This window comes from Bombyx mandarina, chromosome 13 (assembly GCF_030267445.1).
Source record: "Bombyx mandarina strain Sakado chromosome 13, ASM3026744v2".
Classification (NCBI taxonomy): Eukaryota; Metazoa; Arthropoda; class Insecta; order Lepidoptera; family Bombycidae; genus Bombyx; species Bombyx mandarina.
This window is the reverse complement of record NC_143220.1, coordinates 6,732,193-6,759,847: the sequence shown is the minus strand read 5'-3', so window position 1 is coordinate 6,759,847 and position 27,655 is coordinate 6,732,193. Positions and strand designations below refer to the sequence as shown.

Here is a 27,655-nt window from a genome sequence, read left to right as displayed (position 1 = left end):
CGAATTTGTTGTTAGACAATAAATACAATGGAAACTGAAATCTCACAATTTATCTTATACCTTTAAATGAGCAATTCTTGTATAATATATATATAGTCTGAATCTCGGAAACGGCTCCAACGATTTTCATAAAATTTAGTATACCGGGGATTTCAGGGGCGATAAATCTATCTAGCTACGATTTATTTTCAGAAAATATTGTTTTATTCGTGTTTTCAATAATCAACTCTTCCCGACATCTATTGGCGAATAATAATACTATTTTTCTTAATTGAGGGCAACTAACCGCTTTAAAGACACAACAAGATGGCGTTATCAAAAAAAAAAAACGAGCAAAGCTCGGTCATCATCTAGTTATACTAATACGGTTAAATATATTTATATTTATATTTACTAACAATCACGCCACCTTAACTGGTCCCGTGCTAAGTTCGTAAAGAACTTGTGTTACAAGTACCAAATAACGGAAATAAATATAATATTTTTATTATACACATACATATATTTAATATACACCCATAACCCTGGAAAGACATTTATATTTATCATACAAATATCTTCCCTTAGCGGGATTCGAACCCGCGACCCCCTTGTGTAGTGACCATGCCACTTACCACTACACCAGACGGCCGCTTGAAGCCGTTAAAGCAATTATAATCATTCTTACGATTCGCCAAAACCGAAGGCAATAATACCTCAAGACCACTATCATGTTGTAATGGACGAGAGCTTCAATAACTTCATAGTGAAGTAAAAATAATCTTATGACGCAATTAATAATTTTGAATTATAATTATATATGGTATATGATCATAGTTTTGTAATGCCAAGCTGATTGTGTTTATGATTAAAAATAACTTCGGTCATGTTCTTTTCAGGTTAGTTGGAGTACAAAGCTATTGAATACGAAGGGATTATGCTGTACTGTACTTACATCAGATATGCACTATAGACAAGGTAAGAACCTTATTTATAAAGATACAATGAATGCTCTTAAGTGGACAGGATAGAAAAATAAAACGAGGCGCTCCTTTTTATATCCATAGTTACATGGTGTTTGCACCCAGCATATTGACTACTATAATTGGAACCCACAGCGGCGACCTCACAGGCTATGAAACCATGATTTTCCAGTAGCTCGAAGAAGAGTCAAATGATCGGTATTTACATTCCGACTTTTCTTTCCTCAAAACGGTAGGCAATAAAACCCCAAATTAAGAAGTGATACAGACGAGAAAATTTTATCTATCATTGATCACGGGACATGATATGCGTGCCCAATGAGTTAGATAGCCTAATGATTTATTAAGCAGAGACCCTGGTCCGATTAGGGTCTATTGTCATTTAATAGACAAGTGTTAATGCCACTGAAAACATTTATTGACATCTTAAATATGTCTTATAAATATAGAGTACGTCTTATAAAAATAAAGAATAGTGTAAAAAAACTAAGAAAATACGCTTTTATAGAAAATCCAACTAAAAAATAGAAAATAAATTTATAATGAATTTGAATTAAAAATAGTGTAAGAAAAAATGATTTTATTGTAAAAAAGCGCGGGGTGCTTTTCAGGATATTATTATATCAAAATAACCCTTCTATTCATATCTGTTCAAAAAATATTTATAGCTACTGATACCATGCACCCACGCTTTTTTTACAATAAAATCATTTTTTCTTACACTATTTTTAATTTAAATTTATTAAAATTTATTTTCAATTTTTTAGTTGAATTTCAATTTTTTCAAATTTTTTTTACATTTTTCTTTTAATTTTAAATTGTCATCGGTTCTTAATAAGTATACCAAATTTCGAGTTAATCCGACGTTTTGAAGGGGGCCAAAATCATGTTCAAAGATTCCGTTACATATAGGTACATACGTCTGTAGCTAATAAAAGCGTATTAATAGTACATATGTCTTGGCGTGAGCATTTATCATACCCACTCAACAGACGTTGAGTTATTATCAGGTTATCACCCCGTAGCAAAGGGCAGAGGAGACAGTTGCTTTGGACAACAGCTACCATAGTCTTCATAACGCATGCATGCAACTACTGCTTCACATTAGTAATACATAGATTGGTGTTCAAATACACTCTCATATAATTTTAAACAATTTATGCTATGGGACTCAAGATTTGAAAGGAGTCCTCAAGAATGGCACGCCTTCTACCATCATGTGTATCATGTTTGTACTGGTGGTAAGATCTTTTGAGAGTCCGCGTGGGTAGGTACCACTACGCTGCCTATTTCAGCCGTGAAGCAGTAATGCGTTTCGGTTTGAAGGGCGGGGCAGCCGTTGCAACCATACCGAACTTATATCTCAAGGTGGATGACGCACTTACGTTGTAGACGTCTATGGGCTCCAGTAACCACTTAACACCAGGTGGACTGTGAGCTTGTCCACCCATCTAAGCAAAATAATAATAATGTGGACCGTGCTCATCTACCCACAACGGTAATTTATATTATAATATTATAAAGCTGATGAGTTTGTTTGTTTAAACGCGCTAATCTCAGGAACTACTGATCTGATTTGAAGAATTCTTTCAGTGTTAGATAGCGCATTTATTGAGGAGGGCTATAGGCTATATAACATCACGCTAAGACGCAAGCGGAGCACCAATAAAGAATGTTTCAAAATTGGGATTTTTTCCCTTTTGAGAGCTCCACTGCGTGCGCTGCGGAAACAGATAAAGTTTCGCTAAAATAATGTACGAAAGAATTGTTCCCTTTTAAAAGATCTAAAAAAAAGTCTGCGACAGTATATGTCTATATGTTAAGGTTGACTCACTATAACGTTTTTTATGCTAACCAAATTTGTTCTAAAATAAAGCATCATTTGTGAAGGTGTTTTTATAGAGATGATATTCTACGTAAATGAAGAGGCGGGTAAAATTTAGCGTTATGCCAAACTAACTATTCCACGTGGACGAAGTCGCGGGCAAAAGCTAGTAAATAATATTTTGCCGTAAAAATAGGTAGGGTAGTGGTAGCAACTCGTGCAAGTTTACAATATCCTGCCGTCGTCTCACTATCGTTTCGTTCGCATGCACCCGCCCATATCGTACAAACGCGTGGTGGTTATAGTTAACTGCTCGTGTCACGGTCTACCGGCCAGGCAGACACTCTGCCAGCCGTTTTGGCTGATTTCACACAATTCAGGGGCTATATATTGTAGCAATTAGAGGGTGAGTTAAGTATGGGGATACTCGATGATATGCTTTAAAATTATAGCTTTGGGTTCATAAATCATTTAACTATTTCATTGGACATGTAATTTTTTTCACGTCGATAGAGAAAGTTTTCATTCGTTCCCTACTTTCTTGGCACAAGCGTATTTATCATTTTAATACGTCATCTAGTATTGGTATTTATGCTATTTGTATAATCTATACTAATACATAAATCTATAGTGGTTTTTACGGATGTTCCGTTATAACTACTGAACCATGCATCCGATTGACTTGAAACTTGGTATCCATATAGAAAATACATGTACTCAATGGATAGGCTAATGTTTATATGAGTGTTGGACTCCCTAATAATAATAACAATAAATAATAATGTTAATTTTAAATGCGCAACGAAGCGGGCGAGTACGGCTAGTTTTCAATATTTATGGAACACTATGGCTTAACTTTTTAGTTCTTTTGTATGTTTATGTGAGAGAAAAAAAAAACAACCATACGATAATAATTATATAAATATGATAAAATCAATAGTAATATTTATTTATTATCCACTTTGATTATTGTCTCGGAGTATTGCTCGGTTTCGATATGCAGTCATCGTCATTGTTTTTGTTAAATACGTATTTTGAGGCTTAGGGTCTGGATAGTCTGGACGCGCTCTTGTATCCTAAGATGATACCATTTAATGTGGAACTGTATGTTATTAGTTAGGGTTTCATGTTGGGACTGAAATCTATTCAACGGGTGAAAGAGCATAGCTTGTATTATACAACCGGCTTAACAACACATTGCAAGCTGGATGTCTAAAGGGGTGAGTCCAGGTGAGGGTTCCACGTGCAGCTATCACGTCCTAAACAACCCCCTGGCTGAGGGCAGACCCTTTTGTTACAATGGGGAATTTCTCTTGATTAAATACCTAATCTCCGATTGATTCGTGGTGCCAGGATTAATTAGTTGGAAATGGTTGGTAATATGTCGTCGGATTGTGAGATTGATTGAGTCGTTGTTGGAGCACTACGATTAGTGATGTGCTAATTGTTAATTTGTTTTTGATGAGTGTTTGAATAATTACTGCAAAAATTTACTAATTTGCATTGGGTTTATTACTCGTGGTAGGACCTCTTGTTAGTCTGCACGGGTAGGTACCACTACCCTGCCTATTTCTGAAGCAGTAATGCGCTTCGGTTTGAAGGGTGGGGCAGCCGTTGTAACTATACTGAGACCTTAGAACTTATATCTCAAGGTGGGTGGCGGTATTTACGTTATAGATGTTGGCTAGATGGGCTACGGTGACCACCTAACACCAGGTGGGTCGTGATCGTCCACCCAACTAAGCAATAAAAAAAAAAAAAAAAGGGTTGTTATATCGAAGTACATGTCTAATAGTAACTCTGTTGAGCAGTAGTTAGCGGCCCTGCTTGTTCCGCTGAGGGTTGCGGGTTTGATTCCAACATCGGAGAAATATTCATGATTCATGATAAGCAAGTGTGTTGTCTGGGTATTTATTAACTACATATATCTATATTTAAAAATGTATAAGTATGCATATTAGTCTCTGGTCTCCTTAACACAGAAAATCTTAATATGAAGCCGGATGATTCTGCAAAAGTGGAACTCCTTGAAATAACGGGCAGTTTCCCAGAATTCTCGGCATATATCGTTCGATAATGGTACTAAGATAAGAGGTAAGAAGCCTTCCTTGAAGTACCAACAACAGCTGGATCAATTTTGATCAATTTTTTTTTATTGCTTAGATGGTTGGACGAGCTCTCAGCCCACCTGGTGTTAAGTGGTTACTGGAGCCCATAGACATCCACAACGTAAATGCGCCACCCACCTTGAATGTTTTAAGAACGCCAAAAATAATGTTTGTTTGTTGTTTGTTTGTTTGTTGGTTGTTTGGTTGTTGTTGGTTGTTTGTCGAAATATTTTAAGAACGCGTAGCACAATATTGTTGGTTGTTTGTCAAAATGTTTTAAGAATGCATAGCACAAAAAACTTTTCTTTTATTTATATATCCTAGTTTACTGGATAATATGTATTACATACCATATAACAACATGCTGATTTAACCATTATAGGTATACATATTATTATGTATGTATGTCTGACGAAAAGTAGTCAGGCGTGAAATAGCGTACTACAATATTATTGATACGCTCCTGTTTCAAGGTAGACCATATTCCTGTTATGGAATTATGAGATAGAGCTCTCACTTAGAAGGACAGTAGATAAATATTAATATTATGGATGGATTTTGCGAGCCAGGATTAGTACGGGACGCATGGCCTATTTGTTTTGCGACGTAACCGTACGGTACGTTTCAGTGGAAGAGCCACTGCAATTTAAGCTTTAATCTTTAGTCTGAAGGCTGTAAATGCTAAAAATATGTTCATCTGCCTAATAATATTCATATCTCATTGTGAGCATTGCTATGGCCGCATCCATATCACAACCTGTATTACGAATAAATCGCATTACCAAGGCTTCCTTGACAAGGTTAAACGATAATTATCTATTATTTGAATTTCGAATACCGGTAAATAACGTTCGGAGTAATTAATCTCCGTTACAGACAACCTTGAACCGTCTCTCCATGGTTTCGCAGCCTCTCGTGAGCGCTAGACGCGAGTGAAGTGGTCTGGCTCGAACCGAGGGAGGCGGGCTACGTGGATCTAGATAAACGTGCACAGTATACGAGTTTGTTAATAAGTTAATAAATGGAGTTTGAGAATTTTTATTGCAATTTACTGGTGGTAAGACCTCTTGTGAATCCGCACGGGTAGGTACCACCGTCCTGCCTATTTCTGCCGTGAAGTAATAATGCGTTTTGGTTTAAAGGGTAGGGCAGCCGTTGTAATTATACTGAGACCTTAGAACTCATATCTCAAAATGGATGGCGGCATTTACGTTGTAGACGTCTATGGGCTCCGGTAACCACTTAACACCAAGTGGGCTGTGAGCTCTTCCACACTATGCATTAAAAAAAATTGTATAACGGCTATCGCACTGTTCACACGGGAACGAATTATTAATGAAAAGTGTGTGGTACTTACTCGCGCCGCTTTTTAAGACGCTATCCCATTACACTACAGTAATTAGGAATATTTTTTTAGGTTTCATTTTTATTCATCATTCTCCTGCCCTTCTCTCAGTCACCTGAGGTTGGTGCATCATGCTTTCTTCTCCTTCCATACTCCTCTATCATATACCATTTCGTCGCTCACTCCCCTCTTACATATGGTCTTAAACGTAATCCATCAATTTTTTCTTAGGTCTACCTTTTCCTCGGGTTTCACTTTTATTACTCCTCCACACTACGAGTAAAAGTAAGTTGTGACAAGAGCATATTTACTAAAATTGGTACGTGTCTGCGGAATTAGAACACCGGCACAGTCGCAAAACTAGTATAAAAAGTACTTTAGGCCAGGACGACTTCGAAATTATGTCGCTTGGCCTAAAGTTTTATGATCAACGATACATCTATTTGTTCAATGGCTATCTGAGTTCATTGGCGTAATAACACAGATTTTGTAACCCACGATAAGGTCATAAAAGTAATGTTTTAAGTTGTCGGTATTCACTTAGTCATATTAATCACACCCATAACCTAAAGGTAGACCGTAATCACTTCAACATGTTTCTCGCTCTAAGTTTTTTATTGTATTTATTGAAACACTCTAAGCGCATCCATAAATTATTAAAATCATTCATTGCCGCCAAAAAAAGACATTAGTACAACATTTTCAAACTCTCAAATTCAAACTTAATCGCAGCTTTCCACGCGTCTCTAATCTTGTTACATTTCATAAATGTAGTGTTTCATCAGCGCTTGATGGATGAACCGTATCAAGGATAGAGCTGCATTTTTGTCATGTATCATGAAAGCAGATCGGCAGCGCGCACATGCATTATTGAGTGCCACTGAGTGACGCGACGCGGTGCAGAGGAGCGTTTGCACTGGCGAGTTCACTTTCATGATTTAGTGAGAGTTTGAAGTGAAACTTCTTTAGAATCGTTGTGATTTCAAACTCGATGAAACGAGAAAATAAGTCCATAGAGACACAAACACATAAATCTATAGGATTCGGCCGGCGAGAGAATGAGATAGAACACATTAGACGTTCTCGGTCTACTCTTTGTGCGACTCTTCGTAGCATCCCCACTATCGTCTACTAAACATTGTCCATATGTATGCTCCTGTGTAGTGGGATAGTCAGTATATCTATATCTTATTTATAAGTTTGACTTCTACCGTGTGTGACTTGCACACACACACACACACACACATTTTTATTTTATTTTATTTATTGAATAGATGGGTGCACGAGCTCACAGCCCACCTATGTTAAGTTGTTACTGGAGTCCATAGACATCTACAAAGTAAATGCCGCCATACACCTTGCGAGAGTTCTAAGGTCTCACTCAGTATAGTTGCAACGGCTGCCCCGCCCATCAAACCGAAATGCTGCTTCACGGCTGAAATATGCAGGGCGGTATTACCTACCCATGCGGACTCACAAGACGTCCTACCACCAGTAAAACATATTGACAAAATGATAAATTAGTTATTTTATGATTCGATATTTCTGATATTTGAATTTATAAATGTGCCTGGAACATTTCTTGACATTAAAATGATAAGTTTGGATTTGTAACACTATTTTAAATTGAATATTACAAATTGTACCTGGTTCTAATATATTAAGTAAATATCTCAGCAACCATTTCTGAAAAGTATGTTTCTTAAATAACGGTCCTAGAGTTATAATCTATATTTTAGTTATAGTTGCTTTATTATAGTTGCTTATACAGAAAAAATAACAACACAAAAATTCGTGTGAGTGTGATTTTTAATTAAACGTAATATTTTGCTGTAATACATAAAAAACTATTTATACAATTTTTTTCTCATCACTCTTTTAACGCACGGATGTGAGCTGTAATAACTGTTGAATATAAGTCGTTCCTTTAATCTTAATCTTTACTTCGTCTGAGGTATCAGACAAGAAACAGAACTTTCAATTTAATCCGAAAAAATGCATTATATACTGGATTTTAATTCGCTTTGGACAGCATTTCAGTATCCCCAGTCATTTTGTGCAATTTAATTGAACTTGTACAAAATTCAATATCTAATACCCTATAGACAAGTGGTAGTTGTTGAAATGGTAAAAACAAGAGATATAATATCCATTATATATCCAGTATAATATAAAGTATAACATCTAGTATAATATCCAGTATATCCAGAATACAATATCCAGATTTAAATTTTATATTACAGCTAATAAGGGCAGTTGAACAATGTGTTAAAATATAAGTAGTAAGTATAACACATAAGCAAGAAGTTGTAAGTATGCAAACGCAGCACATTTTGCAAGTGCTCCGCGCCCCCCTGACATGAGCCAGACGCTTTCTACGAGATTCACCGTAGCTGTACGTAGGCTGCTACGGCGTAGCGGTGCCACGGTTATCTGTGAATCTGAAAGGATTCAGTTTTCAGCTGAACCTGGAAAAAATCTCAAAAGATGCTTACAAGGAAACTGTCTTTTATGGTGCGGAAGAGTTTCTCGAAGCTCGGTTAGACTTTAAAGGAATTTTCAGGGCTTTAGCTGGAGCAGTTTACTGCGTTTGGAATTTATTTTCGTTTTGTAACAATAGTGAATAAATGTATCATTTTCACTTTGTTTATGCAAGAAAAAACAACGACATATCGATAAATGTGTCATATCGTCTCATATCGATCAAGGTGTGTGGCGCACTTACGTTGTAGATGGGCTCCAGTAACCACTTAACAACCAAGTGGGCTGTAAGCTCGTCCACACATCTAAGCAATAAAAAAAAAAAAAAACGAATAGTTCGTTGAAGTGAAACATTATATTAGCTCTCACGATATAATAATATGTTATATGGAATCACAAACAAAGTGGTCCTAGTACAAGTCCTGCTAATTAAGCGCGTAACGTCAAATTATACAATAGCAAATATTTCAATAGCCATATCAAATATGGATATTCGATCCTCAAACTAAACGTAAAAAAGTTTTACTAGCTAATCGCTTTGTCCAACTTTTTTTGAATTGCGAGAAATTCACTAAACACAACTTCTCTCTGGATTGGTGCAGCGGTGGGGTAGCAGTGAGGGAATCGAATCAAACAGTAAAAGTTACGAGCTGCACTAAAATTGACCAGGCTTCAAACATTAGCAATGAGCTATAGTAAATTCTGCGATATTTTTTTCTTTTTCAAATCAAAACGTTCCTTTAGCAAATGGTGTTACAGTCGTCAGAGTTATTCAAACTGCTCTACCAGTGTCGGTTGCGAAAGTATCGCGCCTTTCCCACTGAGTTTCTCGCCGGATCTTCTCAGTGGATCGCGGTTCCAATCCGGTGGTAGATTCTGCGAAGCACTGCTCTCGCTGGGGCCAGTGTTAACAATGCTCCCGGTTTAAGCCCCGTGAGCTCACCTACACGCTAGGGTAACGCTGAAATAACCTCTCAAGGCTATCAGCATAGGCAGGAAAAAAGAAAAAAAAAGTATCGCGCCTTCAGATTCAAAGAGTACTGCAGTCATGCCAGTGTCATTAGCACTTCGACTTTATAGTATTATTAAGGTTCGATTTTAATAGGTACACGCTGAAATGCTTATCCGTTCTGGTATCTGTTGTATTTAACACAATGCTTTATTTGTCCTGTTGTTATGGATAGCTTTTGCATGGCTTTATGAATTAGTCGTCTTTATTTCAAATTATTAACCTACTTACCATTTCATTACAATACTAACACTTAGCCTTTTTGATTTTATCAATTTGTAGTAGATTATTAAAGTTTCGTAATCGAGGTAATTATAAGATAAAAGTAGATAAATAGAGGTACCTTATAGTTCAGCGAGATTATTAAAATACGATGCTATCTCGTCCGATTTGGTAAGTGTAGGTAATTGAATTTGAAGTCGTCGTGGCCTAAAGGATAAGACGTCCGGTGCATTCGTATGTAGCGATGCACCGGTGTTCGAATCCCGCAGGCGGGTACCAATTTTTCTAATGAAATACGTACTCAACAAATGTTCACGATTGACTTCCACGGTTTTTTTTTTTTTTTTTTTATAACAAGTAAGAGGCAAACGAGCAAGACGGGTCACCTGATGGTAAGTGATTCACCGCCGCCCACGGTCACCAACGTTTACGCCAGTGCGTTGCCTACCCTTCAGATAAGAATATGCTCTTTTCTTGAATAACCCAATGTCGCAGTTGTTGGGGAAGACCGCTGATGGCAACGAATTCCAGAGATTTACTGTGCGTGGCAGAAAACTGTTTTTAAAACGCATTGTAGTGGAACGCCAACCATCCAGATGGTGCGGATGATAGTTCCGGCGAGACGATTGGTTGCGAAAATCAGCGGCTTCTATTAAATTGAACAACTCCTCGGAACACTCCCCATTGTAAATTCTGTAAAGTATGCATAGGGAAGATAAATCCCTACGCAGTGCCAAAGGATCTAGCCGATCGGTAAGTACGGGATCGTCGACAATCCGAGATGCCCTACGTTGAATTCGGTCAAAGGGAGATAGCTGATAACCCGGAGCCCCGGCCCAAAGGTGGCAACAATACTCCATGTGAGGCCGCACCTGCGCCTTATACAGCTTAAGGCGGTGAGCCGGCTTGAAGTACTGTTTGGCCCTGTTGAGTACTCCGAGTTTTTTGGAGGCCATTTTAGCCTTGCTCTCCAAATGACCGCCAAACTGGACAACACTCGAAATGTCTACGCCCAGAATGCCCATGTTCGGCTTGGCACAAAGGTGAGTGTTTCCGAAGAGTGGCGATGCGACAAAGGGGGCTTTTTTAGCATTAAACGCGCAAACTTGAGTCTTAGAAGGGTTAAACTGGACTAGATTTAGTCCCCCCCAATCGGAAATCTTCACAAGGGATGATTCGATTTCAGACACAAGTTTGTTCCGACACTCATCGACGTGATCCCGAGAGATATTGCTGCGGCCGAAATACAGTGCATCCACGGTACTGTCATCCGCATAGCAATGAATGCCACTGGTATGCAACAAATCATTGATATGCAGAATGAACAATGTCGGGGATAACACGCAGCCTTGGGGAACACCAGCATTTACGGTCCGGGGGTCCGAGCATGAGCCGTCTACGACGACTTTAACTCTCCGTTCCGCAAGGAAACTGCCGATCCACCTACAAAGTCTCTCAGGAAGGCCATAGGAAGGAAGCTTCGATAGTAAGGCTTTATGCCAAACCCGATCGAAGGCTTTCGCAATGTCCAAACTAACGCCTAGTGCCTCACCCCTACTCTCAACCGCCTGCGCCCAACGGTGAGTTAGTAAAGCCAAAAGATCACCAGCTGATCGGCCTTTGCGGAAGCCATATTGGCGGTCGCTGATCAGCTGGTGCTCTTCCAGGTAGCCCATGAGCTGGCGGTTGATTATGGATTCCATAATTTTGGAGAGCAAGGAGGTGATAGCGATAGGCCTGTAGTTGGACGGATCTGAGCGGTCGCCTTTTTTAGGGATCGGGTGTACTAGAGCCGTCTTCCATGAATGTGGGACAACGCCGAGGACGTAAGAGTGTCTGAATAAGCGCGTTAAAACCGGTGCCAGCTCTGGAGCACACACCTTCAGCACAATAGGAGATATTCCATCGGGCCCACTCGACTTGTTGACATCCAGGGAGAATAGTGCTTTCCGCACAGCACACTGTGTGAAGCGGACGTCCGCCATTGTGGTTTCACACCTCGGGATGGTAGGAGGAGTGTTCCCCCTGTCGTCAAGAGTCGAGTTTTCCGCAAAGATAGAGCCAAGAAGATCGGCTTTCTCCCTTGCGGAATAGGCCAATGAACCATCCTCCCCACGCAAAGGTGGAAGCGTCGACCGACAGAAATTACCCTGGACAGCCTTGGCGAGAGACCAGAACGCACGAGAGCCAGATGGCAGGCGCGCCAGTCTCTCGCCAATTCTCCCAACGTAATTTGACTTTGCCAATGCAATTTGCTTCTTAAAGAACCTGGAAGCAGAGTTGTACTTTTTCTTGAGTGAGTCAGAGTTTACATCCTTAGCGGCCTTTGCCATAGCCCAAGCCTGGTAGCATTCCCGCTTGCGATGATGTGCGTCACGGCAGGACCCACCAAACCAGGGCCGAGACCTGCCACCGACAGGCACCGCTGAGCTAGGAACAAACAATTCCATGCCCTGCAGCACGACGCCGGCAACCGAGTCAGCGCAGGTGCTAGGATCCTCTGACTTGAAGCAAATCTGCCCCCATGGGTAGGATGCAAAGAAAGAGCGCATCCCGTTCCAGTCTGCTGACCTGTAGTGCCAAACACGTCGTCTACCAGATGGAAGTGGTTGTGACGAGACGGTGAGAGGCACCACGCTCCGAACTAGGCAATGGTCCGATGACCCGAGAGGAGCATCGACCCATACCCGAATGGGTTCGGGGCGAGAGGTCAGCAGAAGGTCCAATAAGGAAGGCGAATGGTCTTCCACATCCGGCACACGTGTGGGAGAAGGTACCATCTGCGTCAGACCATTGGCAATGGCAAAATCGTGAGCAGACCTTCCCGCATGGTCAGTACGTGTTGACCCAAGCCAGTCAGAGTGGTGGGCATTAAAGTCGCCCAAAACCACAATTTCTGCGGTAGGAATCTGCTCAAGTATTCTGTCAGTGGACACCTGCAGGTGCTCGAAGAGCCGGTCAATTTCCGAATTTCCGCTATGAGACCTGTAAAGGCACGCGTAGACGCGAATGTGATCCTCACAATCGACGCGCACCCAAAGGGTCGACAGGTCTCTGCCTTCAAGACTGCTGAGCCTACGGTAACAAATTCCCTCCCTGATGTACACACACACGCCGGCGCGTGGCACAAAAATGTGCTCCAGGCTATAGGCCGGGTACTTTAGATATGAAGTGTCAGTTGGGGAGGAAATCTGCGTCTCCGTCAGGAAAAGCAAATCTGGCCTTTCCGTCTCGAGATGGTGGTGGACGGCATTTAAGTTCGAGTGAAGTCCCCTGATGTTAGAAAAATCCACTGCTAAAGTGGAGGGGGACTTTCTCGTTATTGGGCTCAGTTTGCACCCAGCAGCTGTGATAAACGACGCTTGATGTGCCCCCCCAGAATACGATGGGCAGCCTGAGCCAGAGCGAGAGGATAGCATCTCTCGCTCTCGCTCAGAGAGGGATTCTCCAGTCTCTAAGAGACTGGTACCCTCCTGGGGTATTTTATTTGTATCACTCGTCGCCATCACAAAAATCAAAAATAGCACAAGGGGTGGGGAAGGAAAGGGAAGGAGAAAGGTCACAGAGGGTGAGGAATTGTGGGACAGGGAATAAAAAGACAGGAAGGGGCCAACTGATACTCATTCCCACACGCAACGCAACAGTCCCTAGAAAATCTGTTGCGATACGTGTAGTATAATGAAAGTGCCAGTTGCTATTTGGGCCCCGAGGTAGAGGGATAAGGGCACCGGGACTCTCACTCACCAGTCGAAACGCGGTGGCCTCTAGGAGGCCCCCACTTCACGCTGATTTTCTGTGAGAGGGTAGTGTTTCACCGGTCGATCCTGCCCACCTACGTGCTACAGCGAACTGCAGACTTGGATCTACTACTCTAAATCCACGGTGAAGGAATAACATAGTTTAATAAAAACCAAACCCGCAAAATTGTAATTTGCGTAATCACTGGTGGTAGAATCTCTTGTGAGTCCGCACGGGTAGGTACCACCACCCCGCCTAATTCCGCCGTGAAGCAGTAATGCGTTTCGGTTCGAAGGGTGGGGTAGCCGTTGTAACTATACTGAGACCTTAGAACTTATATCTCGAGGTGGATGGCGCATTTACGTTGTAGATGTCTATGGGCTCCAGTAACCACTTAACACCAGGTGGGCTGTGAGCTCGTCCATCCATCTAAGCAATAAAAAAAAATAAAAAAAATTGAATTTGGTAGAGAATCTTATGAGCCCGTATGAGCATTGTAGCTACCGTCAGCTTTGTAAGTCATAGGTACTCGTAACTCATAATTTTACTGTAAAGCAGTAATTCGATCCAGTTTGTAGGGCGGGGCAGCAGTTGATCTATGGAACCGAAACATAGAGTTCATGTCTTAAGATATTTACATTCTGGATATCTATAGGCTTCGGTAATTTAACATCAGATGTACCGTGAACTTGTTCCACTTGGTCTAAGTGATCAAAAATATACACATTCATGTTAAACTAAGTCACATTAGTTCCCCGTACTCTATTGAATTTTTGAGATAAATAATTAAAATAACTTATCTAGTACCATGTATCAATCTAGTATTGGTACTATTTTGGGTCTCTCGAGCATCGTACCTATCACCTACCATCTTACCATGCATTATGTTTATAATTATTATGCAATTATATTATGTTTGGATGGCGAATGTCACGGCATGGTTTGTACCACTTCCGGCTGCCACAACACTAATAAATCAATATAAAGTGATTTTCCTTTCCTAGAAATACTATCAGATACAAAACCCTGCACTCATTAAAGCTTAGACAATAGATAACTGTAGGTGCCGTTAAGCATAGGACGTCGGCATGCCTGCGGTTACTTCGTACATGGACCTCGAAAAATATAGATATGGTACTCTGATAAAATTTATGTCGATCTTCAATGATAATAATATCATGTTCTTCAAATATGTATTAGATAATGTTATTATTATTGCTGAATTTTTTCGATAAAATTACAAAAAAGATGTGTCGTGTCGTGGGACACCGGATAGGAACGAAGTTCCTTATTATAAAAATATTAATTTTAAGTTCTATTCGAGGTATGAAGAAAATATTATTCGGGTATACATTTTTAATATGATTTTTTTATTGATAAAAATAAAAGAAACTACTTTACAAAGTTATCAACTCTATTTTATTTACAATGATTTATAAAAAATATATAATAAAAAATGTTATTTTTTGTACGTTATTACAAAGTTAAGTCGTACACTGTGTGCATTAATAATAAAAATCTTACGTTACGGACGTTTTTTCCCGGTTAGGATACCCCTCCGCATCGTCCCATAAGGAGCTTCATTCCAAAAAAAACTAAATAAAACAAAGAATTATTGTCAACAAGCTTATTCAAGTTTTACTATACAGGGCCTCCACAACTCTCCCCGATTGATATCATAACTCTCATTACTTTTGCAAGAAATCAATATATAATGGCAGCTGCTTTAATTCATTCTAAGCTCCGAACTTCTCAGAGTGAGAAGAAGTATTCACCTTGTGATCTCAACGAGCTGCAACAATTTCATCATATCATATTATATACTTATCATGTGTTGAATGAACTAATAGTTATGTTAGCTATTAGTATAAGTCAGTATCTATTTGCGTTCCTTTAGGTTCAAGCTTCAGAATATGCGCTTTTAATAATTTTAGCCAATTTAGTTCTTAGCAGGAAATTTGAGGAGAGAATAATTTCAATATAAATTTATAAATACATTTAAAGGAGTTCACTTCTCTGCATTGCCATACAGAAGGTTTAATGGAAAAAAGCTTAAAAGCTTAAAAGAGGTACATTGACTTTTTTCATGAAGCATATCCATTTCATTACAGCTCCTAGATCCTTTCTATTAGTTGATAGTTATGTGTGCTTAGCACTCGACACTCGACTATTGTCCCATAAAACAATGGGATGCCATTATTTATGGTCTTTTCGGCTTCATTACAATCTTGTAATCGTGTTAAGCGTTAACAATTTGTGGTTTATTCTATGTAAATAAATAAGCTAGTGTAGGATTGACTTATAAGCAGGTAGAGTTATGGGAAAGATGTTAATGATCTTAAATGTAGGTATGGTAGAGTTTTTGTTCACGGAATGATTTGTTAATACTGGTAGATGTTGAATTATTGTGTACTACCTATAAATTTTTATTTTGCTTTCATTTCTAAGATCATAGTGACCAAAACCTATAAAGCTTATGCAAAAACGTGTGACACGTGTTACAGGGTAATATGTATATTTTAATACACTTAAGATTTCAGTTTAAGGAATAAAGTCAAATGTTAGGGGAAGAAATGAGCTCACTGAAGCCATATACATCAGAACGAAAATCCTAAGAAGGCTATGTAGTCGTAAGCGAAATAAGTTCACTTGAAAGCACTTTATTGAAACCAGTAGTTCTTTTCTTCGAATTTCTCTTACATAACAAAGATACATAAGAAGTCGTCGTGGCCTAAAGGATAAGACGTCCGGTGCATTCGTATGTAGCGATGCACCGGTGTTCGAATCCCGCTGGCGGGTACCAATTTTTCTAATGAAATACGTACTCAACAAATGTTCCCGATTGACTTCCACGGTGAAGGAATAACATCGTGTAATAAAAACCAAACCCGCAAAATTATAATTTGCGTAATCACTGGTGGTAGGACCTCTTGTGAGTCCGCACGCCTATTTCCGCCGTGAAGCAGTAATGCGTTTCGGTTCGAAGGGTGGGGGTGGCCGTTGTAACTATACTGAGACCTTAGAACTTATATCTCGAGGTGGGTGGCGCATTTACGTTGTAGATGTCTATGGGCCACTTAACAACAGGTGGGCTGTGAGCTCGTCCATCCATTTAAGCAATAAACAAAAAAGATATTTATTCCATTATTGGAATATAAAATTACTGAGGAATAACATCTACGCAGAGGATGTGTAAAAAACATACATGTACTAAATTTACTAACACACAGACATCTATAAAATTATCTTGGCATAAAAGAAGCAACCCTATTATACCCAAAAAAAAATTATCAAACGTTACCGCAGAATTTTGGATTTGAAAATCTTTTAATTAACAATCAATTCTCTCAACCGTGAAAAAATTGTCTGGTCAGGTTGCCAACATAAAAATTGGTATGGAACAGAACAATTATGATCCAATTTGGCAAAGCAACACCAGTTTTATGGCTAATCGTGGCAACCGCAACCATTAAAACAGCCCAAGAAATCTCACAATGTCCTGTGACCATGACGCATTAGATTTTTTTTTATAAAACTACTGTTACGAATTAATCTGGTGTTTATTTATTTTCATATAAAGATTGAGCTAAATATATTCTAATTTTATTGAAACTACCATTTTTGAACAGTGGTCAAATTTCAATGAATAGTATCGTCATATTATCTGTGATCACGAAAAAATCAAAAAGTCGTGAATATTAAAATGATAATAACAAAAAAAAGAAATCGTGTCGTAAATATAGCTTTAAATATATCAAGAACTTACCAAAAAGCGAAGTAAGTACTAAAAATATTTATATTTGCTTAGTTAAAAAGTTAGTAACCAATGGTGCTATCCAAATTTTGGAAGGCACCAATCATTATGTTTGAATTTTTTCATTTTAATGTGATAGTGTTTTTGGCAAAATATTCTCAATAGGGGCTTTATATCGCGACAGTATCAACTGCCTTCTAACTGTACATTTGCAGTAGCGGGCGGGGCAATGTGTAACACTTTGGGCTTTTTGACGGCTCAAGGCTTTTTCTATTACTTAGATAGTTGGACGAACTCATAACCCACCTGGTGTTAAGTGGTTACCGGAGCCCATAGACATCTACAACATAAATGCGCCACCCACTTTGAGATATAAGTTCTAAGGTCTCAGTATAGTTTACAACAGCTGCCCCGCCCTTCAAACCGAAGCGTATTACTGCTTCACGGCAGAAATAGGCGGGGTGGTGGTACCTACCCGCGCGGACCCACAAGACGTCCTACCACCAGTAAAAATGAACAGTGTCAATATCGTTACAGGCTACATTTACATTTGTCCGTTCATCTTTGAAAAACAGCATCGTACCATCAAAATTTTGTAGTCTCCGCAAATCTTGTGATTATGGTCACAGCGAAAACGGTACAGTCATATTTGTTAGGCAGCGGCCTCACTGGCACTGCCCTATCTGATCCCGACGCCGCCAGCAAAAACAAGATAACCTAGTTTCGTTCAAAAACCAATTTTGGATGCGAATATTATATTGAGTGCACAAGATTACGAACTCGTTCTGGTTGAGGAATAATCACATATTATATCCGAGAGCTTTGAGTGTAGTCATTTTGTCTTACGAGTAGAAGAAATAAAAGTACTAGGAATAAATTAGTAGTATTAAGATTAAAATAAAGTAAAAACAATCAGTCAACACGAAACAGATTACGAACATAATCTGCAATAAGCTAAAAAAAAAAAAAATTTGATTAGCATTTGTGATTTTTGTAACAATATTTTGTCAGAGACTCAAAAAGGATAATATTCTGACAAATAAAAAAAAACTTTTCAACAAATTCCACAATTTGTGAGGACACTGATTAAAACTTAAAAGTAATAATTCTTAAGTTGTACGGTTCTTCCGCGTTCCTCTACTAGATAGCAGTAGGCAGTAGCCACACTTTATTGATTATGAGAGCTCTACCCGGAGGCGTACCGATAAAAACTAACTCTACCACAGTAATTTCAAAGAGTATTTCTAAGATAAGGGACCATTACATTCGGTTGTCTCTACAGCGATAAAACTTGCTCTATTATTTCTGGCTATCGGCTCGAGGCTCTACGGTAGCGCTCTGTGTAACATCGATAGGGTTTGAATTATGTATTTAGTTAGCAAAAAATTGTTTTGTGTGTTCTACGATAGATGTTTTCTGGATGTATAAAGATTTTCAATGCAATATTTTCTCATTTCTATAGCTATATTATAGTGTCTTAAATGGCACAGAATCTCTGATTTTAAATTCTTGAAAATAGGCAAAACATACGAGCAAGTAGTCAATTAATAACTCATTACTATTATTAACGTCATTTATTACGTCATTTTTGTGTGTCTTGTGTGTCTTTCATGGAGAAAATGCCCATAGTCTCCACGCTGGGCAGGCGTGTAGGATTAGGAGAGGCCTATATCCAGCAGTGGACGACTGTGGGCTGTTGATGATGATGATGATGATGATGATGATTACATCATCTACAATTCATGTCAGTTGTCGTACATGGGGCCGAAGCTCATACGAGGCTTCCGCGCCTAATGAGCGCACGTGGTATGTGAGATTTGGTCTGCAGATGTTGAGAGCAGACCGGGAGCCCAAGGTTGTTTTAAGGCCCTACCCACCAAACGACTCCCCTTGCACTCTCTCACTCGACATCCGATCTCCGCCCGGGTTCAGAGACCAGGCCGAGTAGAGGGGTTCTCACGGTCAACACTACAACGAGACTCGCGGCGCCTAGGACGCCCGACTAACCGGTCGTCGAGGTAATAGTCGACGACTCTACGTCCGCTGTCTCGGTACGGCAACTTATATCCCAGATTACCTACCGTACTTACATCCAGACACCTACCATGTCTACATAAACCGCTACTTACTTCTGAGAAATCTTATCAAGCCTCTTTTTTTTTTTTATTGCTTAGCTGTGTGGACGAGCTCACAGCCCACCTGATGTTAAGTGGTTACTGGAGCCCATAGACATCTACAACGTGAATGCGCCACACACCTTGAGATATAGTTCTAAGGTCTCAGTATAGTCACAACGGCTGCCCCACCCTTCAAACCGAAACGCATTACTGCTTCACGGCAGAAATAGGCGGGGCGGTGGTACCTACCCGTTCGGACTCACAAGAGGTCCTACCACCAGTAATTACGCAAATTATAATTTTGCGGGTTTCATTTTTATTACGCGATGTTATTCCTTCGCCGTGGAAGTCAATCGTGAACATTTGTTGAGTACGTATTTCATTAGAAAAATTGGTACCCGCCTGCGGGATTCGAACACCGGTGCATCGCTTCAACACGAATGCACCGGACGTCTTATCCGTTAGGCCACGACGACCACAAAAAGTGTAGTCTTTGTAGTCTTTGTAAAAAAGCATATCATGGCTCTTAGGAAAGGCTAAGGAGGGGAGCGCAATAGAGCAAGCAGTATGGTGCGTGACAAAGCTTACTGGAAACTCGTTTCTGGTGGCGAGTAATGCGATATCAAAAACATCTGGTGGTAGGACCTCTTGAGAGTCCACGCGGGTAGGTACCACCAGCCTGCTTATTTCTGCCGTGAAGCAGTAATGCGTTTCGGTTTGAAGGGTGGGGCAGCCGTTGTAACTATACTTGAGACCTTCGAACTTATATCTCAAGGTGGGTGGCGCATTTACGTTGTAGACGTCTATGGGCTCCAGTAACCACTTAACACCAGGTGGGCTGTGAGCTCGTCCACCCATCTAAGCAATAAAAAAAATAAAAAAAAAATCTAAATTTTTGCACCCCCTTTTAAACCATTTACTTTTATTTAAAAGCCAAACAAAACAATCACTGTGTTCAAGTTTAATCACACAAATCTACGCGCGTGCCAATCAAAGAGCACCACTTGCTAATGACGTAATGACCATCGCGGGACATGGCCATTAGTTAAAAAATTAACGCGACGGTCGCGTGACATGGAGAGAGGTGGGGGTCCGGTGTGGTATAGTGTAATGACTTAGCAATAACTTGACACCGCTTAGCGAGTATTTAGCTCTTTAGGTGCGTCGTTTTCTATTTGCTAAGACGGAGCAATCTGGTTCTAAATGGTTTTTAAGCTCAATGCTTCATTCAGATATTAGAATGTACTTATTATACTGTAGCTGAGACTAAGACTTCTTCTTCTTCTTCTTAGTCGCATGCTTCATTGCTGAAGGTCCTGTCCTTGTAAAACCTTTGTCAGGCTTTGATAAAGGTCTTGCACAATCATCTTACATTTCTAAGCACTAGTGGCGGTATTCATGTTGAGATTTCTATGAACTCCGGTAACCCATTTCAAGCCAAATGGTCCGTTAGTTCGTTTACCCATGTAGTATATTCGGAAAATAGATTGAGTTTTATGGAAAACATCATAGTATTCAATTCAAATTCAAATTCAAAATCATTTATTTCAACTTAGATGTCAGCATGACACACTTGTTGAATGTCAAAATACAAATAACAATGTTAACTCTACCACCGGTTCCAAAAAAAGCCACAGTCCTGAGAAGAACCGGCGAAACAAACTCAGCGGGCTTTCTTTTTTTTTTTCGTTTTTCTCAAATATTTTCTTTTTTTTAAATAAATAGAAATATTCACAATAAAAGAAAAAAACAAGTCTAAAAAAATAATAATAATAATGAAAAATGAAAAATGAAAAGGCCAGGAGCGAGCGCCTCATTCCCACGTAGTGCCATCTAGTAAATAATCCTTAACTTTATAATATGCCTTGTTGCACAAACGTTCCTTAACAGTTTTCTTAAATCTATGAACAGGTAGTACTTGAACGTTTAGTGGGATCTTGTTGAAAAGCTGTACACCCAGCCCCCTAAAAGAGTTGCTTATTTTCTTAATTCGAGCCGCCGGCAACGCAAGCCCATGTTTGTTCCTAGTGTTCACATTGTGCAAATCGCAGACTCTGGGGAATTCTTCAATGTTTTTACGCACGTACAATAAATTTTCAAAAATGTATTGGGACGCTAAAGTTAGAATTTTGATTTCCTTAAACTTGTCCCTCAAGGATTCCCTCGGGTGCATATTATAAATAGCACGAATAGCCCTCTTCTGCAGGATGAAAATCGTTTCGACATCGGCAGCATTGCCCCATTTTTATTTTTTTTTTTTCCACAGGAGAAAATCGCCGGATCCCCACCCGCGCCGCAGGTGGGGTATGTGGGAGTTGAACCCACTAAAAACTCCTGCTGCTCACAACCGGCGCCCTACCTCGGACCGGGCCGGAGCCCAGTCGGGGCTATTGAAACGGCGGGACAGGGTTGACGCAGAGCACATTACATCCATCCCACCGTCCCACGGACGCCGGACCGGTGGCCGCCAGCGACACGACCACCGGTTCCCTCGTTCAGCGGGCCGAGAGCCCGCTTTGATGGCGCCGCGTTACACCTTCCCCCAGAGCGGTCGGGGGAACGCGGTCTACCATCACCCGGCTTCCTATTGCGGGTGAGCGTGCCAAGCACGCCACCCCACGTCTGGGTCTCTCCCCGCACAAAACGGGTGGGACCCCTAGCTCTTAGGGGGCCAGGTCACGGATACGACCCCGGTCCCGACCCCCTGCCCGGCGGCGGCGGGTTTCTGCGTAGTGAGGAGAGCTTTCCCTCACTCGCCCCGCCGCCTCCTTCTGCGAGATGGTGCACTCGCAGAAGTCGAGCATAGCCTTCCATGACTCATCGCTGCCAAGCATCGACGCCACGACGCCAGGCAGCGACAAGTCAGGTCCTATCTTTCCGACCAGGACACGGCGCCGCACCTCCCACGCGGGGGAGACAGCGAGTGTATGCTCCGCCGTGTCCAGGTCGTGTCCACACTGGTGACACCTCGTCGTCGGCTCAGCCCCTATCCGGCGCAGGTACTTCCCGAAGCATCCGTGCCCGGTCAGCACCTGCACCAGACGAAAGGTGAGACGTCCTTCGCCACGATTCACCCAGTCATCAAAGACCGGGTAAACCGCCTCGACGGTCCGTAGCCCCCACGTGGGGTTGGCCAATCGCCTCGACCACGACTCGAGCACGGACCGCCGAGAATGGGCCTTCCGCGCCCGCAGCTCACTTTCGGGGAGACGCGCCACGCCCCGAGCACGAAGCTCGCTGCGCCACCGATAGTCGGCAGCGAGCGACTCCGCCTCCAGCTCCCATGGCGGCGTCCCCGCCAAAACACACGCCGCCTCGAAGGAGACGGTGCGATATCCGCGGATGACCCTGATGGCAACGGTGCGCTGCGGCCGGCGCAGGAACCGAGCCATAGTGGCCCGGCTGCGCGGCTCAGCCCACACAGGTGCACCGTACAGGGCCATCGATCGCACCACCCCCGCGTAGAGGCGGCGCACAACCTGATCCGGTCCCCCAATATTCGGGAGCAGCCGGCTCAAAGAACCGGCCGTCCTCATCAATCGGGGGACCAGCTCCGCAAAGTGAGCACGAAAGGCCCACCGGCTGTCCAACACGAGGCCGAGGTACTTCAACTGCACCCCGACCCCTATCCGGACGCCTCCAACCACGATGTGGGTGTCAACTGGTGGCGCCCTCCGCGGCCCGTGAAACCACAGAGCCTCGGATTTACTGAGCGCCACGTCGAGACCCAGCCTCCTTATCCTTCCGACGACGAGGGCCACTCCCGCTGTGGCGAGACGGGCAGACTCCCTAAAATCATCCCCCGGGGCCACGACCAACGTGTCGTCCGCGTAACAAATAACGCGGAGGCCCGGGAGGAGGGCGCCCCTCAGCACCCAGTCGTACCCGATATTCCACAAGAGGGGGCCGAGAACCGACCCCTGCGGAACACCACGCACGACCGGAAAACGATGAAGGGTCCCACCGTACCCGGTACATACGACCGACCTGGCCCCCAAATAGGACCCAACCAGCCGGCGGAGGTAGAGGGGCACTCCATGCCTCTCCAGTGCCCCCCCTATCACGGTCCAGGGCAGAGTGTTAAATGCGTTGGCGATGTCAAGAGACACCGCCAGCGCCACCCCACCCCGAGAAACGGCCTCGTCCGAGAGGGACCGCACGCGAAGAATTGCATCCACGGTCGAACGGCCCTCCCGGAAGCCGTACTGCTCCGCCGACAGGTCAGGCCCCACCCCGACCAGGTGCCGAACGATGCGGGCAGCCAGAATACGTTCCAGCAATTTTCCCGCCTCGTCCAGCAGCACGATAGGACGATACCCGGCGGCTGTATCCACCGGGCGCCCCTCCTTCCTCAACAACACAAGTCTACCCGTCCGCCAGAGCGACGGAAACCGTCCCGACTCCAAGCAGCCATTATATAGCTCAAGGAGCCGGTCCCCCAGGGCACCGAGGGCCAAGGCCAATACCCGGCCGTGGACTCCGTCCGGGCCGGGGGCCGTGTCTTTCGCAGTTATCTTGACAACGGCCACCCGGAGCTCTGCCTCGGTAATACGGGGCACCTCAGCAGGAGCTTGGCCGTCGACGGTGTCAGACGGCCCGCCCATAGCGGGAGGGACAAAACCCTCCCGCTCCTGCGGGAACAACGCCGAAACGATGTCCCGCAGCTGCTGGGGCTGGAGACGCTCAGTCATAGAGGGGGCCCACGGGCGCAACTTGCCGCGAACCAATTTGTATGGGCTCCCCCACGGATCCGCTTCGAGCGCCTCCAAGAGTCTCTCCATGTTCTGCTCTTTGGCCCGCCTGATGGCCAGCCGCAGGGCGTCCTTCGCGATATTCGCGGTGCAGCCGAGCTTCCTCCTCCGCGAACGCGACGGGCTCGTCGCGCCGCAGGCGGCGGCGACGGCGGTGTCTAGTGCACCGGCGGCTCGCCCGAATGGAGACCGCACGCAGTCTTGCAATTTCGGGCGACCACCAGGGCGACTGTCGCCGTCCAGAGTGCCGAGAGCCGACCCGGGGCATCGAGGCATCACATATGCGGTGCATCGCGTCCCGGAACCATTCGGCCTCGGTTTCCACATCGACAGGTTGTGGGCGCTTGGGCGCCCACGCCGCCACCATAGAGGCCTCCACCAGGAGCTCCCTGTTCAGGAGCTTCAGTGCCCACCTAGGGAATGACCGGGATGCACTCTGCGGGGGGTCAACCCCGCGGGCACCTGCAGCCGGCGTCGGCGCAGGGGCAGAAAGATCGTACCGGATATACCGGTGATCGGACAACGATTCCGCCCCAACCACCACTCTCCAGCCGAGGATGCGCCGTGCGACGGGCGAGCTCGCGAACGTCAAGTCCACGATAGACTCGCCCGTCCACCGCACGCAAGTCGCGATCGAGCCCCTATTAACGATACAGAGACCGACCGCGACCGCCCACTCCTCCAGCAGCCTACCACGAGCGTCCGTGAATGGGGAACCCCAAGCGACAGACTTCGCATTGAAGTCCCCCGCCAGTATCACTGAATGGGGAGCGAGGTGACGAGCGATCACCTCTAGCCCGTCCAGGAACCGCTCGAACTCGACGGTAGGCCGATTCGGAGAAAAGTACACCCCGATCACGACGATATTTTCTAACTGTACCGCGACGATCCCGGGGCCCCTGGTCACCATCGCCAGGGGGGGGACCATCGCGGTTCTTTTGATATGTATGGCCGCCAAGCCATCAACGTCCCCAAACCAACAGTCATCCGCTGGGGGAACGAAGTATGGCTCGGCGACCACAGCCACGTCAATTGACCACTCCGCCATGGTCTGGAGCAACATGTCCTGAGCCCCAGCGGAGTGGTTCAAGTTTCCCTGCAGGAAGCGATAGGTGTGATCCATTAAGGCTGAACCACATCCATCGCTCCCTCCCCTACTCCATTGCCCCCGCTATCGGGCGCGAACGCCTCAGCGGGGGACAAAGTGCCGGCCGGTGCTCCCCCGGCCAACCGCTTCTTTTGACGCCGCTTAGCTTGGCGGCGCCGATTTCGTTCTGCATTCTTGCTGGCCGGAGGGCAGGCCTTGCCCCCGGCCCGGTGGTCAGCCTTGCGCCCGGCCGCCGCACATAATAAGCAATGCGGCGCAGCCGAGCACACGGCCGCCTTGTGTCCCGGCTGACCACAGCGAAAGCACAATCCGCTGCGGTCAACCGCACTCGCGCATTTAGCGAGGCAGTGCCCAGTGCTGAAGCATCTGAGGCACCGCCAGGCGCGTGGTTCGAGAAGGCGCACGCGGGCCGCTATCCAGCCCACGCGCAACCTGCCCGGTTCCCCCGACGGTCTCCCGGGCGGAGGAGCAGCCAAGGAGGTGGCCGCCTCTACCGGGCAACGCACCCAAACAGAGCCAGCCCCGGTATAACCGAGGCGCAGCTCGCCTACAGTTATATTCTCCAGGGCGCAGTTGCCCCGGGCGGCAATAGCCGCCGCCACCTCATCCTTAGTGGTGCAGTCGTCCAGGCCGGTCACTCTCAATTCAGCCATTTTGACCGGCCTGTGCACTCGAACCTCCTCCTCAGGCAGAACCGTACGGAGCTTCGCCGCCAGACGCTCCGCAATGCCGGAACTATCGGCACCGGGACACTCTAGTAGCTTGGCCCCATTGGCCGTCAGCCTACAGCGGAGGCCCTCCCCCGCCCAGCATTGCCCCATAGCAAAATGCCATAGGACATAACACTATGAAAATAACTAAAATAAACCAGGCGTGCCGTATCTTCATTAATATACATTCGTATTTTTTTTACCGCAAACGCTGCAGAACTAAGCCTACTCGCTAACTTGCATATGTGAGGACCCCACTGCAGCTTAGAATCAACTGTTATACCAAGAAAAACTGTCGAATCCACAAGCTCCAGTGTCTCTCCACTTACAGTAATATTAGTGTCAACTTGTCTAACATTAGGTGTGGTAAATTTTATACATTTTGTTTTTTTGTTATTATTATTGTGTAATAGTGACAGGCTGAGCTCTGTTGCACAACGAACCGATGTACTATTTTAAGGAAGATATGGAGCACGTGCTTGATGTCCGGTTGTGCTATTTGAATCATGCCATTCATCTGCTTTAAGAGTTTTCTCATATAGAAAACCAAAAAACTTAAGACGCTACTCCAAGGGGTATTTGTAGTGAAATATCAATCTATTAGCATTCACTAATTATTTTTTAAGCTGATAATAGAGTGAAGGTCTAAGTCTTGTCTAACTATGGAACACCCACTTCCGACGTCGCAGGCCGCAGGCTACTGTCCACTGTCTACTGCTTTTGTTACTCGGCTACATTATGTACTGTCAGCAAAACTGACATATTTAATTTTTAAAGTAAAATAAATATTATTTAAATCATTATTAAAATTATTAATGTAGGGATATTCGAATTGAAAATAACAAATAATAATTAAACAATTTAAAATTCCTGTTAGCTAAAAGTTATGCTTTAAAAAAATATAATTTGACCGAACGTTAGATAAGCATTTATTTACTGGTATTTTACCAACGATAAATATGAGAGAATTTGTCATTTGGTTGTTTGGCTTCGAAGGAGATCAGACACTTAGTGACGCGCTAACTAGAGGAGTGCGTTTAAGTTTGGTGCCCACAATTCATAAAGTAAAGCGTATTCGATCTACCAAAAGATTGAGTTGACTTTTGTTTTTGTTAGTTTACTAAAATTTTATTTGCTTCGTGCATTGTGCTGTGTGTTCATGGCGGTGCCCCAATCCCCTGCAGCCATCATTTTTAGTCGGGATTGGATTTATTTTATAAATAAAGATAAAACATTAACGCGTTAAAATGTTAAAATACAGTTTGTGTCCGTTAGTTCCGAATTATCACTGTATTCCAGTATGGATATACTTTTAGGGTAAACAGCCAGTGTGGATACTTACGTTATTTTAAATGGTCTGATTTCGTTTTTAACTTTTTCTGCAGACGCTACACGATTTGACAGCCGGCCGGACGTCCGGCAGTGTTCGGTCGCGACTCGCGCCGGCGCCGTCAGAAACTTATTAATTGCTGGCAGTCAACTCAGAGACAGTCGCCCTTCGTACAGACTGTCTCTTTGTTACTCT

General features: G+C 43.5%; 1 protein-coding gene across 2 annotated transcripts in view; it reads left to right on the top strand.

The window, feature by feature from the left end:
• Positions 1-27,655, top strand: part of Ten-m (teneurin transmembrane protein Ten-m) — a 774,430-nt gene that overhangs the window by 214,254 nt on the left and 532,521 nt on the right. Inside the window, exon 2 of one of the 2 annotated variants that reach the window (XM_089732317.1) lies at positions 879-957. The exons of the other annotated variant lie outside the window; for it this stretch is intronic. Coding sequence (XP_089588443.1) covers positions 942-957 — 16 coding nt within the window. The 5' untranslated portion in view covers positions 879-941. The remainder of the gene's footprint in view (positions 1-878; positions 958-27,655) is intronic. 2 annotated transcript variants of the gene reach the window in all.